This window comes from Canis lupus, chromosome 24, assembly GCF_048164855.1.
Source record: "Canis lupus baileyi chromosome 24, mCanLup2.hap1, whole genome shotgun sequence".
Lineage (NCBI taxonomy): Eukaryota > Metazoa > Chordata > Mammalia > Carnivora > Canidae > Canis > Canis lupus.
In genome coordinates this window covers 30,699,467-30,720,505 of record NC_132861.1, presented here as the reverse complement: position 1 = coordinate 30,720,505, position 21,039 = coordinate 30,699,467, and the positions used below count along the sequence as shown (strand labels likewise).

The 21,039-nt window shown below is 34.5% G+C and overlaps 1 protein-coding gene across 9 annotated transcripts in view; it reads left to right on the top strand.

Annotated features, from left to right (window-relative positions):
- FZD3 (frizzled class receptor 3) overlaps positions 1-19,642 on the top strand; it is a 107,042-nt gene extending 87,400 nt beyond the window's left edge. For 7 of the 9 annotated variants that reach the window (XM_072796137.1, XM_072796143.1, XM_072796134.1 and 4 more), the window contains one exon: positions 5,417-15,991. In XM_072796137.1, coding sequence (XP_072652238.1) covers positions 5,417-5,630 — 214 coding nt within the window. In that variant the 3' untranslated portion in view covers positions 5,631-15,991. Of the gene's footprint in view, positions 1-4,379; positions 4,537-5,416; positions 15,992-17,622; positions 17,674-19,475 lie in introns of those variants that run through there. The other 2 variants (XM_072796138.1, XM_072796142.1) reach the window with 2 other exon arrangements.
- The last annotated feature ends 1,397 nt before the right edge of the window (positions 19,643-21,039 follow it).

Here is a 21,039-nt window from a genome sequence, read left to right as displayed (position 1 = left end):
TAATATGGGCATTTAGGGGTGCCTGGCTGGCTCAGTTGGTAGAGCATGTAACTTTTAATCTTAAGTTCGTCAGTTTGAGTCCCAAGTTGGGTGTAGAGATTACTTTTTTTTTTTTAAAGATTTCACTTATTTATTCATGAGAGACACAGAGAGAGAGAGAGAGAGGCAGAGACATAGGCAGAGGGAAAGCAGGGTTCATGCAGGGAGCCCGATGTGGGACTCAATCCCAGGTCTCCAGGATCAGGCCCTGGGCTGAAGGCAGCGCTAAACCGCTGAGCCACCCGGGCTGCCCGAGATTACTTTTTAAAAAAAGAAAAAAAAGAAATGATGCGGGTGTTTCCCAGGAATTCAGACTCCAGAATTTAAAATGACAGCCTATGAAGGGTGTTCTCTGTGGTACACAGATACTCCTACTAGAAGGCATCCTTCCGTAGCCAGAACATAAGAGCAGATCTGAAAGATTCTGAGACCGTGTTGGACTTAAGAGTCTAAATAGGGGTTTTCATAATTCCAGAAATCATCTCATGGAGATTTCTTTCTTATCCGTCAGCTTTTAAGTTTGCATGTTAACACTATCTTTTAGCCATTGTTCTCATCATTTAATAGTATCTGGTTATGAAATCTCACACACACACACCTGCTTCTCAATATTCACTCTAGTCCAGACTCCTTGATGGGTAATTATTAATCTCATTGCTACATGAAATAAAGTAGACTAAGGTAAATACACCTACACATGTATGTCAACTTCAAAGAATAAGTAATTGTTGGTTAGATGAGATGATGTGTAGAAAAGGAAGTAGATGAGTAGGTAGGTGGAGGTTTGGGAATGAGTGTTAGGTGATAGGTAGGTGACATGACAAGGGAAAGCTAGGGAATGAATAATGAGACACTGGTTAAACCAAAATGAATTCAATTATTTATATTAATGGCAGTACTTAGTATAGAGAATGAAAAAGACTAAGTTATCTTATGTTTCTTTCATTTTGATGTTGGAATATACCGTATTATCTTTTCAGCGAATTAACCTTTCCTATCATTTTTGCTAAGCTTATATTAAAATTAATGTACATTTTTATATTGCATAGTAGAGTAGATGGTCACAGTGTTGTGGTTTTATGTGTGTGTTGTTGTTTTTTTTTTTAGATTTTATTTATTTATTCATGAGAGACAGAGAGGCAGAGACACAGGCAGATGGAGAAGCAGGCTGCTCCAGGGAGCCTGATGTGGGACTTGATCCCCAAACTGGGATCACGCCCTGAGCCAAAGGCAGACACTCAACCATCCAGGCATCCTGTGTTGTGGTTTTTTTAAGATTGAGAAATCTGAAAGAGAGAAAGAAAGAAAGAAAGAAAGAAAGAAAGAAAGAAAGAAAGAAAGAAAGAAAGAAAGAAAGAAAGAAAGAAAGAAAGAAAGAAGGAAGGAAGGAAGGAAGGAAGGAAGGAAGGAAGGAAGGAAGGAAGGAAGGAAGGAGAGAAAGAAAGAAAGAAAGAAAGAAAGAAAGAAAGAAAGAAAGAAAGAAAGAAAGAAAAGGAAAGAAAGGAAGGAAGGAAGGAAGGAAGGAAGGAAGGAAGGAAGGAAGGAAGGAAGGAAGAAAAAATGATTGAGAAATCTTAAGGGGACAGAAGGAGAGGGGAAGGAAGGACAGAGGGAGAGAGAGCTAGAGAGACTTAAGCAGAGAGCAGAGTCCATGCTGAGTGTGGAGCCTGAGGCAGGGCTGGATCTCATAACTCTGAGATCATGACCTGAGCTGAAACCAAGAGTTGGACGCTTAGCCAGTTGTACCACTCAAGCACCCCAGTCACTGGTTTAAATGACTGGCAAAAGATAAATAAATCTGATAATTCCCATATATACGATTGAGATTAAATGCTATAATTAAATTTATTTTTCTGTGTAGTTGATTCCTAATTATCCATAGGCAGGTTGTTCATATTCTAGAATTTTGTGGATAACCTTAATATTTCACTTAAATAAATAAACATAAGAACTCAGCATAGTAATTTTTTCTATGGAAAATATATTTTTGAGTCTTATTTGTTAGACCCAAAGATTTAGGTTTTATTTTAGAAAATACCCAATTCATATTTTTAAATAATGATTTGTTTTTATTTTTAAATTACTTTGATATCATTCATTAAACTGTATCATACTTTGCTTTTTTTCCATTTGCCATATTCATTTTAAATAGATACTTATGAAGTCATTTGAGAGGTTTAAGATCTCAAAATTACCTGGCAAATTATATTTGGAAAAATCTTTCACTTACTTTAGGACAAGAATTATGATGCAGAATAGTAATTATTAGTTAGAATAACAAGTTCATTCTGAAATATTTTCATTTGCAAACAGTGTAATTTTACCAAAATATACAAATCAAATTTAAAACTATTTGTCCTGAATGTGAAATATCTTTTAATAGAAAAGAATTAAATACTTTTACCCACTTAACATAAAAGATTTTTTAAATATTTAAAATGCATTTTTTCATTCTTAAATTTTCTTGTTTGCTTTATTCAAACTGGAAACAAAAGACATGCTTTCTTTTATCATTTTATTTTATTTTTTTTTTTAATTTTTATTTATTTATGATAGTCACAGAGAGAGAGAGAGAGGCAGAGACACAGGCAGAGGGAGAAGCAGGCTCCATGCACCAGGAGCCTGATGTGGGATTCGATCCCGGGTCTCCAGGATCGCGCCCTGGGCCAAAGGCAGGCGCCAAACCGCTGCGCCACCCAGGGATCCCTCTTTTATCATTTTATTTTATTTTATTTTATTTTATTTTTTAATTTTTTTTTATTTATGATAGTCACACACAGAGAGAGAGAGGCAGAGACATAGGCAGAGGGAGAAGCAGGCTCCATGCACTGGGAGCCTGACGTGGGATTCGATCCCGGGTCTCCAGGATCGCGCCCTGGGCCAAAGGCAGGCGCCAAACCGCTGCGCCACCCAGGGATCCCCTCTTTTATCATTTTAAAAGGACTTCTGGGGCACCCTGCTGGCTTACTTGGTGGAGCATGCAACTCTTGGTCTCAGGGTGGGAAGTTCAAGTCTCACACTGGATGTAGAGCTTACTTAAAAATAAAATCTTAAAAAAAATAAAAAATAGGGGTGCCTAAGTGGCTCCAGCGATTGGGCTTCCAACTTCTGATTTTGGCTCAAGTCATTATCTCCGGTTGGTGGGATCAACCCCATGGGGGCTCTGCACTCAGTGGAGAGTCTGCTTCTCTCCCTCTGCACCCCCTCCCACTCATGTGCTCTCTCATTCTTTCTCTCTAAAATGAATGGATAAATCTTTTAATAAAAATAAATAGAAATAAAAGAACTCAACTTCTTGAGAAAATATTTATTTATTTGAGAGAGAGAGATTCATGAGCTGGGAGGAAGGGCAGAGGGAGATGGCGAAGCAGACTCTCTGCTGAGCAGGGAGCCTATAACCTAATGGCTGCATCCCAATACCTCAGGATCATGACCTGAGCTGAAGGCGGATGCCTACCCCACTGAGCCACCCAGGCACCCCAGGACTCCTCAATCTAAACTCTTGTGATCTGACAAAAACATTATTTGACAAGCACTTCTATAAAACTAGATCACCTCAGTAGTGTCTGAATAAGTCTTTAAAATCTTTAAATTGGGAGACCTGGGAGGCTCAGCGGTTGAGTGTCTGCCTTTGGCTCAGGGTGTGATCCTGGGGTCGGAGATCAGGCCCACATCAGGCTTCCTGTGTGGAGCCTACTCCTCCCTCAGCCTGTATCCCTGCCTCTCTTTCTCTGTGTCTCATGAATAAATAAATAAAACATTTTTAAAAATTGATCTAGATCTTAATAAATAAATAATAAAATCTTAAATTTTATAAATGATTCATATTGAGTCATGATTGTAATTATTGTGAAAACATGATGAATGATTTTTGACAGCCAATAGGTCTTCAGCTCCTAATGATTCATTCTTTTGATGAATTTTTTAAAAAGTATTTGTTTAGAGAACAAGTATACATGTGAGCAGGGGGGCGGGGTGGGGGAAGGGGCAGAGGGGGAGGGAGAGAGAGAGAGAGAGAGAATCCAGCATGGAGCCCCACAAAGGGCTGATCTCACAACCCTGAAATGATGACCTGAGCCTAAACCAAAAGTCAGATGCTTAACCACCTGTGCCACCCAGGTATCCCTGATGACTATTTTAAAAAGGAATGACCTGCTTTTTAATTTTAAAAAATCCTTTTTAATTTTAGAAATAAGATATATATGTTAGTCAAAGGTATAAATTAGATTCAGTTACATTTTCTTTGAGCTTGATTATCCTAAATTAAATACTTTTTTACAAAGAGGTGTATACAAATGTATGTTTTCTTATCTTTGATGCTCCCACTGTTGCGTTTCAAGATAAGCACAATGATGGAGAGAAGACTGCCTGCCTGCAATAAGCATTGCAGCCCAGTTCACATACATTCTACTTCTCAAAGGCTGAGTCTTGGGCTACACCTAGAGAATTTGCAGAACACCTGGGTGCCTCAGCGGTTGGGCGTCTGCCTTCGGCTCAGGGTGTGATCCCGGTCTGGGGATCGAGTCCCTACCGCATCAGGCTCCCTGTGAGGAGCCTGCTTCTCCCTCTGCCTATGTCTCTGCTCTCTCTCTGTGTTTCTCATGAATAAATAAATAAAAGATCTTAAAAAAAAGAATTTGCTTTATCTGGAATATAGGGTACAAATGTTTTGAGGATGTTACTAGAATACTTAAGTAGATGTAGCTTCTATGAAATAGCATCTTCACAGCCTCAAGCCCTAATGAAAAATAATTAAGACATTTACAGGTAGGTAGTTGGTTAGCTGTTAACTGGACTATCTAGAAAGAAGCTGTCAGCACATACTGTCATCATTGCTTGCTAATTCATTCACTTTTTTTTTTTTAGAAATACACTAATTTCTCCTCTAATTTCATATGCTCCCTCTTTCAACCCTAGTCTTTCACTAAAATTTGAGTATGTTGTACTACTGATTATAACCAGCCTTATAGACTTCCAGGGACAATGCTGTATTTCTTCTAATATTGTTCTCCTCTGCCAGAACCCACCCCACAACCCAAAATTCATTTGAATGAGCAAAGTATCCATACTTCACACATAGCTGTTTATCAGCCAACTCTGTTTATTTTTTTTTTTTTTCAGCCAACTCTGTTTAATCTTAGCTTCTGTCCCTTTGCAAGGAATAAGACCTTAATTCTGAATTGGATGAGATGGGTTTCTCCCTTTCTGGTCAACCATGTGAATAAATCTACTTTCTGAAATTACTGTAAATCATAAGTTGGTAGTAACTTGTTGGTTTCCTAATCATTTTACTTAATGAGGCATTTTCATGACAATTCTTAGTTTTATTGTCTCGTGTGTTGTGTTACCTGCTTCAAAATAAACTCTTGTATGTTAGGTACACTCCCTGCAGTTACAGAGGAATGGAAGAGAGACTACCTCATGGCAGCATGTCACGACTGACGGATCACTCCAGGCACAGTAGTTCTCATCGGCTCAATGAACAGTCACGACATAGCAGCATCAGAGACCTCAGTAGTAATCCCATGACTCACATCACACATGGTACTAGCATGAATCGAGTTATTGAAGAAGATGGAACCAGTGCTTAACTTGTCTGAAGGTGGAAAACCTGTGCTGTTTAAAAAGCAGATTTTATTCTTTGCCTTTGCATGACTGATTGCTGTAACTCACTGTTATCATGCTTTCAGTCAGGTACAGATTATGTCCACTGGAAAAATAAATTTATGCTTTTTATATTGCATCAAATTTGGAACATCAAGGCATCAAAAATGCTAATAATTATATCATCACATAAATAATTCTTATTTCTAGGTTGTGAAAAGATAATTATTTGTCTGGTAAGCATTTTTATAAACCCACTTATCTTTATATTTAGAAAAACCCTAAACATGTGGTGACTGCTTTGTAGTGAACTTTCATATGATATCAACTAGCTGTGAGATAACATTCTGGTAGTTGTATCAAAAAAACAAAATTTCAGAATTAAGGAAATTTTCTATGCAAGGTTTATTTCTCAGATGAATAGTTGGACTTTGTAGTTTTCTTTCTACTAAGTTGAAAAAGAACTATGTTTTTAAACTGTAGGAGAATTTGATAAATCAGCAAGGGTATTTTAGCTAATAAGATATAAGATCAACAGAAGAATCTGAATAGTCCATTGAAGGCTCTTCAAAAAAATCCTATCAAAATAATCTTCATCCAGAGACATACAGGATTAGGATTAGCAGTGGAATAAAAGCAGAGATGGACATTTTTTTTCTCTATAATTGTGCTGTCTTTACTACTTTTGTAAATATTACTTTTACTGGCTGTGTTTTTATAACTTAACCATATGCATGGTGGAAGAAGTTTAATTTGTAGCCATCTTTTCCCATGTAGTAGTATTAATTCTCAGAGAACACCATGTTCAGATCTGTTCCATGGAGGCATGTAATTAGATTAGCATCATACATTATAAGCTTTTTTGTGGGAACTACAATTACAAATGGCAAAATGTTTTCTCTATATTCATTGTTTGTATTTTTCTACAGTGAGATGTGATCTTGCCAAAGCCGCCAGATCTTGGTACCCAGGCCCCTCCTATTAGTGACTTGATTGTTTGTATTCGCATTTCCCAGTAGCCATGAGGCTATAGCTTTTTGCCCCACATTCTTGTTTCAGATTCTAGATCTTTTTTTTTTTACAGTTGAAATATATATAACCTAAGTCCAAAGTGGTGATTAATTTGAGATATTTGAAAAATCATTGTAACTAAATGAAGCATGATTAGTCTTGCTGTAAAGTATCTTTTAGTCTTACCAATATCAATTCAAAAATGTTTGACATTTTCTCATGTAATCTTTAAATAATTTACAGTAAAAACTATCAACTTTATTAGGCATGAAATTGATCATAAGGGAAAGAAAAATTATGGAAAATGCTGGATGTGTTTTATAGAATAGCATATTTAAATAAGTGGTCCTCAGTCCTGCCTACAGATAAGAATTACTTGGGGAACCTCTAATGTTCAACACCTTCCTCTCATTCAGAGGAGATTTGTTTTTTTTTTTTTCTTTTTAAAGCTTTCTAGGTGGTTCTAATCTGTAATCAAGATGCAGGCTGTTTCAAACTAACTTGCCCCCTGATAATGAGCTGATGGCATCATATTATATCACATAAATATCTAGCTGGACTCAATGTTGTGCTTTTATATCATTACCTGATATGGCAATTGTTCTTCACTTTATTGTCCATTATAAAATGTGGAATTTAGGGCACCACTCTTAAAGATTCTTACTCAGTAAGTCAAAGATGGTAGGACTTTTAAAGTATGTAGTTGTAAGAATACTACAGGTGATTCTTAATGCAGGTAATACAAGAATCACACTTTGAAAAATATTCTAGACTCTAGAGAGGCCTGGCTTTCCCATATGCCAATTTTTGACCTTTATAAAGTAAACTTCTCTGAGCCTCAGTTCCCTTGTTTATAAATGAAGATAGAAGATAAGTACCTACCTCACAAAGTTGTTGAATGGGAGTCAAATGAAAAATCATATGAAAGCTCTTTGAAAACTGTAAAGCATTGTGAAATATAAGGGATTAAGATTATTAAGGATTTAAGAGATTTGTTTGAAGGCTACTATAGTACATTCCTTGACATGTGTTTAATTCATGTGTACTTTTTTCTTTTCTTTTGAAAAATACTAAGAAATTGGGTGTTGCAAAGTTTTCTGATGATTTGTATATCATATTTTTCAAAGTACATATATCTTATGTTTATGATTAACTCTTTATAGAACATATTTGAACAGTTAGCCCCAAAGTATTTTTCTTTTTCCTCTGTCTTCATTGTCTTTGTCCTTGGAACTAACTGGAGTTAGTACTGGATAAGCAGGGTCTGAATTCCCTCATAACTGACAATTAGTAAGTAAACCTTTCCTCTGAAGGCCAAACTTACAACTCATTTATATAATAACTCAGTAATTCATAGGCTTTTTTCTGAGAATCTCTCCTGAGAACAGCATGAGAGGAACAAAACAAACATTCAGAAACAAAAATAAGAAGTTAAAATAGAAGGTACCAGTTTGAGCTCAAAGATGCTGTCATCCGTTACCATCTGCATTATATTATCAATTGCCAAAATGTTAATTGATTTTCTTGTACAAGTAGGCCAAGTGTAGACAGTTATGTGCACATCCCTGTGAAAATCTTAACTTTGTGCTGTTTTTTATATATTCATTACAAGTTCTTTATTAAACTCGCTGTTGTAATATATATAAATGCTATGTTGACCTTTCAGTTACTCTCAGTATCTTAATTTTGCTCCACAAAATTTACTTAATATCATCAATGAATTGTTTTAAATAACAATATGTAGTTTGGGTCACATTATTTATCAAACTGATGTTTAAATTAATTTTTTTAAAGAAACTGTTATCTATGTCAAACCAGTAATTGCAAAGTCTCAGTTCTCTTAAACCAACTTGAACAAGTTGAGACAGCTTTCTTACCATATGTTTAACTTTAATTTGTGTTTTGATTGGCATGTGATAATGTTTAGTATTTGTTCAGCTGACAACTGAGAAAATAATAGTTGTCTCTAAAATGTTAATATATAATCAAGAGGCTTTCAAAAAGTACTTCGATTTCACCAATACTGTTTAATTTACTTTATTCAATAATCAAAGCAAAGGGTAATATAAACTCAAAACAATAATTGGTTTCAAGGAACAATTGATTAGTAACAGCTAGCACAGAGCTTAGTACATTGTAGGTCTTTCAATAAATATATTTTTTTCAATAAATATTTATATATGAACTACTCATGTCATAAAACTCCCTCTTTAGCCTTAATAGTGAGAATCTCACCTAAAACGAATTTGAAGGATGTAAATGTAAATTGAGTGAAATAATGTCTCTATCAGAATAACATGTGGCAAGTAATAAATATGTAACTTGCACAAGAAATATATACACAAACTTGTACCAATACTTTATATTAACTTAAAAGGTGAAGAGCAATTCTTAGAAGTATTTACGTGCTTGTTGAGTGAAGTTAGATCTTTGTATACTAGTTGGGTAAGTGAATATTCAAACAAACCTGTATTAAGAATGATTTTCTTTTTCTGCTTCTTAGAGCAGATATGTGAAAATTCTAAGAATCTCTTTAAATTAGAAAAATATACTACATTTTGTCCTACTTCATTAGTTTATTTGTGATAAGAGCTGGGTATAACAAATTGTAACTATCTTGCTTGAGGCTATATCCCTGTGATATAAAAGGAACTACTTAAAAAAATTTTTAGTGGATCATTGACCAGAGCTTAGAAAACAATAACATACCAAAATTTCATTATGATAATATTTATACTGCTTTTGACATGCCAAAGATACATTTATGTATTATCACTTGGATGACTTACATCAAGTGCAGTGAAATTCTGTTAGGCTTGGAATTCAACGACCCATAATTATGATGTGAGGACAAGTCATTTAGTCTCTATTTATTCAGTATAGAATGAGGATAAGGTAATTTTTGGTCCCAAAACCTATCTCACTGGACTTTGGTCATAAGGATCAAATGAGACAACATGTATTATTGTGCTCTGTATCCTGTAAATTGCTCTATGGATATTATTAGTTTTTGTTAGAATTTGGAGGTTATAGAAAACAAAGTTATGGTCTTTAGTAGTATTTAGCAACAACAACAAAATAGGCCATTAGACCAGTATTTATTTGGTATAATCTTTAAATCAACAATCCAATTAACCTTTTAAAAAGAGTAGCTATGCCCTTAAACTGTGTTAGCTCTTTAATATATGTATACCAGAGTATACTCTCAAATATTATACAGTTAAATTTGTAGTTCACTCTCAACAGAAATTTGGGGATCTCCATTATATTTTTCTTTTGACATGGAATTATATAAAAACATTAGCTTGATTTCATTGAAACATAAGAAAAATATAGAGGAGGGATGCCTGGGTGGCTCAGTGATTGAGCATCTGTCTTTGGCTCAGGGCATGATCCCAGGGTCCTGGAATTGAGTCCCACATCAGGCTCCCTGGGAGGAACCTGCTTCTCCCTCTGCCTGTGTCTCTACCTCTCTCTCTGTGTCTCTTACGAATAAATAATAAATAAAATTGTTAAAAAAAGAAAGACATAAAAATATAAAGGAGTATAGGCCCTATAACTTTTTTTTCTTTGAGAACTTTCATGTGCTTAATTCTGATAAAGAAAAAGTTTTAAAAAGGTAGTAACTGTAGCTTGATATTAATCATGGCAGACCTTTAGATTTTAAGCTGTAACATTATCTTAATTGTATGTTTGTATATATAATTTTTAACCTACATAAAATAAGGAGTTCTCCATTCTTTTCCACACATCAACACACAAAAAAGTATTTTATGGAACCTAGATTTACAAAGGAATTAATGACTCTTTTAAACTTCTTTTATGCCATTTTACAACTGATTAAAATAAGAAGAAGTGTTTACATTCAATTCATGTTTCCCAGTAGCCACCTTTATACATTATTATGTCATTTCTATTTTATATGAAAATAATTACATTGACCTCTCTTCATAATTTACTTCTCTTCCTTCTTTGTTCCAGTGATACGAGAGGGAAAGGAATAGGAGGACTAAGCAACCCTTATCCTTCATTTAATTGTTTGAAGTCTTCTGGGATTTTTTCTAATTTAATTTTAATCCTATACTTCTTTAATAGTCAAATTGATATAGGATTATAGTTTTCTCCCAGGATCCAAAATCTTCTAGGAAAGAAAATGTTATACTCTACCTAAAATCAGCCATTTCTTAAACATTCCTATTTGGTTGATTTGCAGAGATTTAATATAATAAGTTAATGAGCATGGTTTCTATTCTGTGATCTCTAATTAGAAAATAAAATTTTTTTGCCATAAAGATAAAAGAAAGTAAAGCATCACTTATATTTTAGTCAAATCCCATACCAATACATTACTTCCTACAAAAGAGAGTAGTTCAGTCTATTTAAATGCATTAAAGAATAGTTCCCTTCAGATTTTTTTTTTAATAATCATTTATCTCAAGAAATCTATTGTGTCCTTTCTTGGAGATTTTCATTGGTACGCTAGCATTGCTCTTAATTTATTCTAATTTTATTGGCTACTGTCACCAGTTTTTCCTGATAAATAAGTTTTTACTTTGTAATAATTCAGAATTTGAAGATCCAGTGTTCCATTATTTTGATGATTACCATTTACTAGTAACTTCAGTATTTATAAGACAGTGATATTTCTAAGCTTGTTATTTTGTCATATTTCCTGATGATAGGTGAACTACTTTATTATTATTGTTTTTGCTGTAGCAGCCCTCGGGTTTTTGTTATATAAGTCAGTTTGTTTATATTGCTAACTTGCAAATATTACTTTAATTGTGTTGTGCTTATTGGCTTAAAAGAAAAAGCTTTAGAGCTTCATAATTTCTGTTTTCTGAATTGGCAGATTTCTTTCCCTAATGCTTAGTAAAAATGCATTATGTTATTTTTTAAGTACCACAGAATTTTGTATCAGGAAGCCTGATTTCTAGTATTGCCTCTGTTTTCAAAGAGCTTTGTAACTTTAAAGTTTTACCTTTTAGGACCTCAGGTTTTCTGATCTGAAAATGAAAAAAACAAGGGTATTAGATTAGGTAGTGTCTCAAATTCCACTTGCCTGTAATTTGGTTGTCCCTTGACCATTTTGTAATCACTATTTAGGCCTACTTTTATTCTTGTTATTCTTCCCATGAACTATATTTACTAGGTCAGCCTGTACTGTTAATGCAATCTATACTTAAATTGTAGGATTCAGATATGTTAACTTTGTTTTCCAGTTATGATTTTGAGTAATTTTAAGGAGGAAATTATATTACAGATAATAAAAGTTTAAGGAAATGAAAATGAAAGAAAGGTTACAAATAATTGACATGACCTTTTTTTCCCCATAGGAAGAGTCTCCTAAAGCACCAACATAAGCACCTTAAAACTGACATACAGGAGAAAAATGATATAAAATTCTGTGGTCTCTGTTCTCTTAAATACAAATATAGCTAGGTAGCCAAATTTTAAACAAAAAATATTCACAATAAAATTAGCAAACAAAGCAGTGATAGTGTTGGCCCGTATAGCTAATTAAAAAGCTTTTAAGTTTTACCTACATTAAAATAATTATAAAATGTAAAAATAATTTCAGAGGAGTAGATTGAAATTTTTCTATTCAATAATTATTCTTAAAATGTTCTTAGATTCATTGAATAAGTATAGTTGCCAGATTGCCATAAGCAGTTCCCGCTTTAATATATTAGAGATAAATGTGTTTCTTTTTTTTCTGGTTACACAGAAGATGTTTTCATAAAACCTTCTTGACTATCTAATAAAATCTAGAGATTCCATTAGTACAATCTCTCAGCAGAGTTCTCTTGTAGATTTGTGTTCTCTGAGAACTAGGCCAAAGAGGTTCCTGTTACTTTTAAAGATGATTGCCTTTCTCTAATTGTCTGCATTAGTTCATATCAATTTGTTGAACACATTGACCTGTAGGTTTATAATCTAGGTATTGGGTTCAGTGTCTGATGGGTTGAGAAGAATAATGGAAAGTTGATGTAGGAAGATGTACTGGTTTCTGGTGTGATTTCTTTGGTTATACTTGATTCCTGTCTTTGGTCAGTTCACTGTATCAGGCAACTTTCCTGGCTTCCAGAAATTAAATTAGATGATCAGCTTCTCTCATTCAGGCATAGCTATGTTACAATATTATTTTGATTGCTTGTAAAGAAGAAACAAACCTTTATTTTCAGTTCTTTGGCTCTGCATGTTTCGTTATTACATTTATTAAACTTGAATCTGAGGTCCAGACATTTCATTGAAGATTTTCTGGGTTTTGATAATGGGATAATTTGTAAGATAAAGCAGATAATCCTAGTGTGATTTAATTTGTATTTATCCATTGACCATTTTTCTATTTCTCTGACTACTACTCCCCTCCTCAGTTTTGAAAACAACACTTATAGTTGTCTTCCTTTACTCCCTTACCCTGCCTCAGATCATTTTTCCCTACACTACTCTTGTCAGCAGAAATAGGAAATAATTCTGTATTTCTAAAATAAAATCAACACAGAAGTTCTTTACATTGAACTGAGGTGAATATGTACTTGAAGATACTGTATTTTCTTTATATGTGAATTTAAAATTATTTTTTTAATCATAAAAAGGAGTCTCACTTGAAAATATTAGTCTGGAAGTCCTCGTCATCAGGTGCTATTTCTACCTTTGCTGTGAGTTATCAGAGTAAATCTGAATTCTTTATCATTTATCTTTTTTAAAAAATCAGCTTCTCTAGAATTATTCCATTTCACATGTCTTCAGCACCAACTTCAACTTTTCTGCTTTTGTTTTCAAATGCCAAATTTTATTTTTGAGAGTTATATTTTTTCATTGAAGTTTCAAAGTATTGCATATGTGAAGGAGTGACTGCAGTTTAAACATTTACTTTGGTATTATAAAGATACTACCACCACTATTGCTTTTCCCCAGCCCCAAAAAGAAAAGTTCATTTGACACTCAAAAGTTATTAAATTGTCTTATTTTTATTTGAAAGAGCTATGGAAACTGTTTCTTCTAATTTAAAAATCGTTTAATTTAGAAAATACTGACTTGCTGTATTTTAAGCTGATATTGAATTTAGGGGATTGCTTATATAAATATATGTTACAATTAATAATAGTTATGAGTTGTTTTACTTTCTGTATATGTGATACCTGAAGCTTACATTTATTTAATGTGAGCTTTTGTGTATGTCTGTGAGCCTTTGTTTTGTCTTAGTGTATATTAGGTTATTGTGGTCATCTCAGCAGATAATCCTTTGTAGATGGCCTGATTCTCAGAAAGAATAAAGAGATTATACTGTATCATCATAATTGGATAGTATTATTCTGAACTCTGCGAAATTGCCAGTTTTGCCAAAAATGGTGTTTCCAATTTCATAATACATATTCAAGAAACAAGCAGAAAAAATATCTTTTAGAACAAATATATTGACTCCTTATTCCAACTCTTCTTATCAACCTACCAGTGGCTTTATGAAGGAGATTCAAACCATAGATAACCACAGGTCTATCAGGAAAATTCTCCATTTTGTAGTTAAATTGCTTAGTTTTAAGAATATTTAAACAAAATAATCTTTGTAATTGAACAAATACCTTTTGGGAATACGTAAGTTACATTAAAACTTTAATAACCTAGGATATCATCATATATCAGATGATTAGTCTATAAATATTTAGAGGCAAAATAAGTATCCACACATACACACAATTTGTAGTATAGACTCAAATTTTGTGAGCCATAGAATTTTACCTTCTTGGTAGGCATTCTAAAATAATGAATACTACAATGTTACAGAGTCAACAGATTTGCCTTACAATGCCATGTAAAGATTTTCTTTGTACCTATGTTTCAGGTTCTAAGAATAACAGTATATGAGTTTAAAAATGCATGTAAAAAATATGAAGCTCCTACACAGAAAATCCAGAATTTTAGAAGAGCTATTATCTAAGAGATTGTAAATTGGATTGTTCTAAGCTCACATATCTTTCCTCATATAAATAATACTGTTATGAATAATGAGGGCAACAGATTAGACAACAAGACTGACCTAGAGCACTTCATATTAATTAGGTGTCTCAATTTAGGTATACTTTTATGGTGGAGAGACTTGACTTGGGTCTTTCAATAATTACTTGGTACACTTCTTTCTAGGTGATACCCTGAACCTTGTGCCATCTGGCCTATTCCTCAAATGCTACATTCCTCAAGACCTTCCTACCTGCCTTCTCTCCCCAGTCTTCCTTATCAATACTCCTGAAGTATAATCTATCTTCAAGTGTTAAGAAGATAGAAATTTTCTTTAATTCACATTCAAGTGTTAGTGACTATCCCCCTTTTATCCTTCTTAAATATAAATCTGCATTAAAGACAAACACAATGCTATTAGCACAAATTACTATCAATTAGAATATTAAGCTTTAAAATGAAAATGGAAATAATTAGTGTTGGTGGGACTCCTGAGGTGAGAAATACCATTAAGTAACCTAATTTGGGAATCTCTTTCTCTTTCACTGAACCTATGTGATGTCTGAAAGTGCTGTATATTTTGAGTGACCTTGAAGAGGGAGCTAGTCATTTGTATCTATTGGTCATTGAAGTCAGGGCCTTGCTGATCCTCTGTTTTTCAGTTCAAGAAATATGTCAGGAGCATTTTAGATATCGGTCACAAACACTCTTTTAAGACTTTGTATTTCAGTCTCAGTTTTCCTGCTGTCCAGCTAAGCCTAACTATCTTCCATCTCTGCTCATTTGGTATAGAACTATCTTTCCTCAGTTTATGTTATCAACATGACCACCACCTTCTCCTCTTTTCAAGAGATACAAAGGTAGAAACGATATTCCTTTTTTCATTATTTAAAAAAAAACTATTATTGTTAAACACCTAGCACTTGGCAATTTAGTTTTCAAACCGTATTTTGAATTAAATTTAGAAGGTGATTCTACAATTCTAAAATCTTAATCTTGCTTTTATCATATAAGCATCTAGTTAGAAAGTGTTTATGCTAAAGACTTGTATTTTGTGGCATTAGTTCTTCATGTTTCTTTTTTATGTGTTTAAAATTGTTCATTCATTTCCGAGTGAGTGGGAAAGTTACTGTTGTTGAGATATGTATAGGGCAAGTGCACTTGATTAGAGCATGAACTGTACTTTTACATTAGCTGGATGTGCTTTGCACTCTGCTCTTGTAGATTTATTTTGTTTACAGTAGACTGATGTCAGTTTTTGTAAATGTTTTTACTTAGCACTTTAACTGTGAGTGTATAAACTGATTTTAAATGTAGTGGTTGTATATTTTGGTTATAAATTGGAAATTTTTAATAAAACTAAATAATTTGTTCTCTATTTTGTCATTAGTACCTGATTGCATGTAATTTTCTTACATCATCTCCTAGACTACTTAACATATTATACTGCTATTTTTTAACTAGGTTTCATATTTTATATCCTAATATTACTAACATTTTTCATTTATAATAACATATATTGGTACTGTAGATATACAATAATTCTTTCACAGGATTATTTTCTAGACATTTGAGAAAAGGTATTCTGTTTCCTCCAAATCTTTTCCATAGGCAAAACATGTCCAATTATCAGGGCTCATGGGGGTCTCAGGCACTTGAGCGTCTGCCTTCAGCTTAGGTCATGATCTCAGGGTCAGATCAAGCTCTGCTTTGGGATCCGTGCTCAGCAGGGAGTCTACTTTACCTTCTCCCTTTGCCCTTCCCCCAACTCATCCTGGTACACACTCTCTCAAATAAATAAAATTTTTAAAAAAACAAAACATGTCCAATTTTTCAGTTTGTGTCCTATTTTCCAATTTTCCAGGACTTCCTGTCAGACCCTAGTTCTCTTCCAAAATACTCCAGTTGTCAGTATTCCTCTTAAAATTTCCATAGTGCTGAGCATGTATCTCCAGATTCTGTAAAACCAACATATCCAGGGATCCCTGGGTAGCTCAGCAGTTTAGAGCCTGCCTTTGGCCCAGGGCCTGATCCTGGAGACCAGGGATCAAGTCCCACATCAGGCTCCCTGCATGGAGCCTTTTTCTCCCTCTGCCTCTCTCTCTCTCTCTCTCTCTCTCTGTCTCTCAGGAATAAGTAAATAAAATCTTAAAAAAAAAAAAAGGCTTAAAAAAAGAAACCCCAACATATCCTGTATACTATTACTTCTGTTCACAGAAGTATGGGATAGGGATAACTCTTCTTCTTCTTCTTTTTTTTTTTTTTTTTTTTGGTATATTTTTTTATTGGAGTTCAATTTGTCAACATATAGTATAACACCCAGTGCTCATCCTGTCAAGTGCCCCCCTCAGTGCCCATCACCCAGTCACCCCATCCCCCCACCTAACTCCCCTTCTACTACCCTTTGTTTGTTTCCCAGAGTTAGGAGGCTCTCATGGTTTGTCACCCTCTCTACTATTTCCCACTGATTTTCTCTCCTTTCCCCTTTAATCTCTTTCACTATTTTTTATATTCCCCGAATGAATGAAATCACATAATGTTTGTCCTTCTCCGATTGACTTACTTCACTCAGCATAATGCCCTTCAGTTCTATCCATGCTATAGGGTAACTCTTATTGATCTCCTGACAAATTATTTCTAAGGTGAACCAAACATTTAATAAAGATGGGAAAATACCCTAAATTATAGTTTTATGGCTGCTAAATTGGGAAATTTTTTTAGTGTTTTGTTTTATGTTGATAACTATACAAAATTTTAATCATTTACAGTTTGAGTACTCATCATAGTGTGTGCTGGGTTACATAGATACAGATGCATACACTCTTTTCATCTGTAAAATGAAACTGTTGGATTAAGCCATTGGTTTTTAGCCATGGGATCTTTTTGTCAAATAGTATATGTAGTCTCAGTACATAAAATAGAAAAAAAAAAACAGACTGCTGTTTAAAGAGAAAGTGCCTGAAATAATAACTATTTGACCTAGGCCTTTTATCTCTCTTTTCACTACAGCATCGTTGAATCACCTATATGGAACTCTTAAGAGTTCAAAGAACCCACTTTGTAAGTTGCATAATCATTCTACATCTTGACTGTGGTTGTGGTCACAACTTTATACATGTAATAGAATTGTATAGAACTATACACACACACACAAATGAGTGCTTATAAAACTGGTGAAATCTATATAAAATAGATGGATTTTATCTATGCCAATTTCTTGATTTTGATATTACAATATTAAGTTACAAAAAATGCTACCATTGGGGGAAACTGAATATAGGTATTATTTCTTAAAGCTGCATGTAAATCTATAATTATCTCAAAAAGTTTAACATTTTAAAAATAAGTGATCTGTGGGTACCTTCTAAAATTCTACTATTAATGCCCCATTTATCTTTTAGCTGTCTTTTTCTTTCTGTTAATCCTGAAGAACCTATTAGAATTTATTTTGAGCACACTCAGTGAACGAATGTCACTTACCCAGGAATCCTTCAATTCTTGATTGGCTCTTCTAATTTAATGTTCTCACATGAAACAAGACCCTACTAATGTGCTTCATGCATTTTATTGTTCCCATTCCTCTTCTTCCTCTAAGGTTTCTAGGAGCAATAGTCAGAAATCAAATTGCTCAGTATCCCATGCTTTGAATGTGGTGAACAGAATAATGGTCCCCAAAGAAACCGTGAATGTATTATTTTCGTGGCAAAAGGGACTTTGCAGATGTATTTAAGGTTATAGACCTTGAGATGGAGAGATTATCCTGGATTATTCATGGGGGCCCAATCTAATTACATGAGTTCTTAGAAGCAGAGAACTCTTCCCAGCTGTGGTCAGGGAGGTGACAAGGGATGAAGGGTAAGAGCAATGCAAATGAAAAGGACTTAACTCCCCATTGCTGGTTTTATTAAAGATGGAAGAAGGAGGCCATGAGTGAGGAAATGTGAGTGGCCTCTCGAAGTTGGGAATGGCTTTGAGCTGACAGCCAACAAGAAAACATAGATCTCAGTCCTACAGTAGCATGGGACTAAATTCTGCCAACAACTAGAATGAGCAAGAAAATTAATATTCCTGTAAAGTCTCAAGAAACTACTGACATCTTCATTTTAGCCCTATGAGACCTATGTCAGACTTCTGACCTACAGAGATAATAAATTTGTGTTGCTTAAGCCCCAAATTAGGGTAATTTGTTACAGCAGGATTGAAGAACTAATAAACTGAGCCTCATATCCCCACATCTGCAGAGTGTAGGCAGTGAACAAATAAGTAATGGAAAATGGCCCAAGGAGTCCATTAAGAATCAGAAGCATTTCAGGGAGCTGGCAAGTTGCCTGAAACAGACTGTTGGGGGTGGAGACAGATTGGAGGTTTTGAGTAATAAGAGCAATCAGTCCCTGGTGCCTTTCTTCCTAGTCTCTTTTCTTCTTCTTCATGTTTCTCACCATTTTCAGTTTTTCATTTATTCCCATTCCTGCTCCTACCCTCTACACAAAAGGAAACGAAATTAAGGCGTTCACAAATATTTGAAAATAACAAAAGCGTTTTTCTAAGATACTGATTAGTCACTCTCTTCTATTCTGCTGCTGAAGAATTATGCTGAGTGCTTTTCATTTATCTCTGTAGATAGCTCAAAACTAAAGACAGTAAGGGGCTAACAGAAAGCTCATCAACTTCAAATAATATTAGATGAGCTACTGTACAGTAATAAATATAATAGAAGCATTTAACATCACATGAGGTTAATCAATGAAGCATGTATATTTTTATTTTAAGAATTTTCTAACCAGATTTATTAGAAAGTATTTGTTGGAGGGGTGCCTAGGTGGCTGAATTTGTTAAGCATCAGGCTCTTGATTTTGGCTCAGGTCATGACCTCAGGATCGTGAGATCGAGTCTGCATCCAGATGGAGCCCAGCATCAGTATTGGGCTCTGCGCTTAGCAAGACGTCTGCTGGAGATTCTCTCTCTCTCTCTCTCTCTCTGCCCCTTCCCTCCCCTGACTCTCTCAAATAAATAAATCGTTTTTAAAAAATGATGTTTCATGTTTCTGGTAGCATTCAATAGCATTCATTCATTCATTAATTTATTCAGTAAATACTCATTTATTTACCTACTCCTTCCCAGGTAGTAAGATCCCAGGAATTCAAAGAAGAAAATGACACGATTATACTCTTGCAAAATTCACACTGCAGTTTTTAAACACCTGAGTAGTATAATACTGGTGTGTTCAAAGTGTTACGCAAATGTAGAAGTTACCTCTGCCATGAAGACTGTGCATACAGACAACTTGATGGAATATGAAAGAGTTAATTGATAGGTATTTATTGGTCACATAATTGCTAAGGTTATGGTAGGGAACAAAACACACAATTGTTCTGTTGCAGTTCTGTAACCAGAATGTAGAGTATAAAAGGACACAGACAATAAGAAATTAACAGATTAGGTAATAAGTGCTATAACTATCCTATAGGGAGGGGCTTAAAGGTCTTAGTAAAGATTACAAATTTTCAAAATGCAAAAAGATGCATTAAAGCATTTTAATTAAAGAATTAACATCACATAATTTTCCCTTAAGAAATTATTCTGGTAGTATATGAAAATGGATTATAAGGATTGAGAATGCACATAGGGAAACCAATAAAAAAAAGGAGTTTAGTTAGTATAGGTTAGAGATAATAATGACTTACCCACAGATGGTATTGTAGAGGTAGACAAAAAAGGGAAGACTTAGGATGTCTTTTAAAGATAGAGTTATTAGGACCAATATACTGGGGGCACCTGGGTGGCTCAGTTGGTTAAGTGGCTAACTCTTGATTTCAGCTCAGGGTTGTGAGCTCCAGCCCTGCATTGGGCTCTCGCTGGACGTGGAGCCTGCTTAAGGTTCTCTTTTCCCCCGCTGTTCCTCCTCCACACACACTCTCTCTTAAAAACAAAAACAGGGGATCTCTGGGTGGCTCAGTGGTTTGGTGCCTGCCTTTGCCCCAGGGCATGATCCTGGAGACCCGAGATTGAGTCCCATGTCCGGCTCCCTGCATGGAGCCTGCTTCTCCCTCTGCCTGTGTCTCTGCCTCTCTCTCTCTCTCTCTCTCTTTTTCTCTCCGTCTCTGTGTCTTTCATGAATGAATAAATAAATTTTAAAAATCTTTTCAAAAAATCTCTCTCTCTCTGTCTCTGTGTCTTTCATGAATGAATAAATTTTAAAAATCTTAAAAAAAAAAAGAACCACAATATACTAGGTGTTATAGATGAGGAAAAGAGAATGAATCAAAGATAATTCTTAGTTTTTTAGCCAGAGCAGCTAGGTGGATTATGGTGTCACTGAGGTGAAGACTGGAGGAAGAATAAATGTTAGAGGGATAAATCAAATGTTCTGTTTTGGACAGGTTAGGTTTAAGGTCACTATCAGTGATTCAAGTGAAGATGCCATGT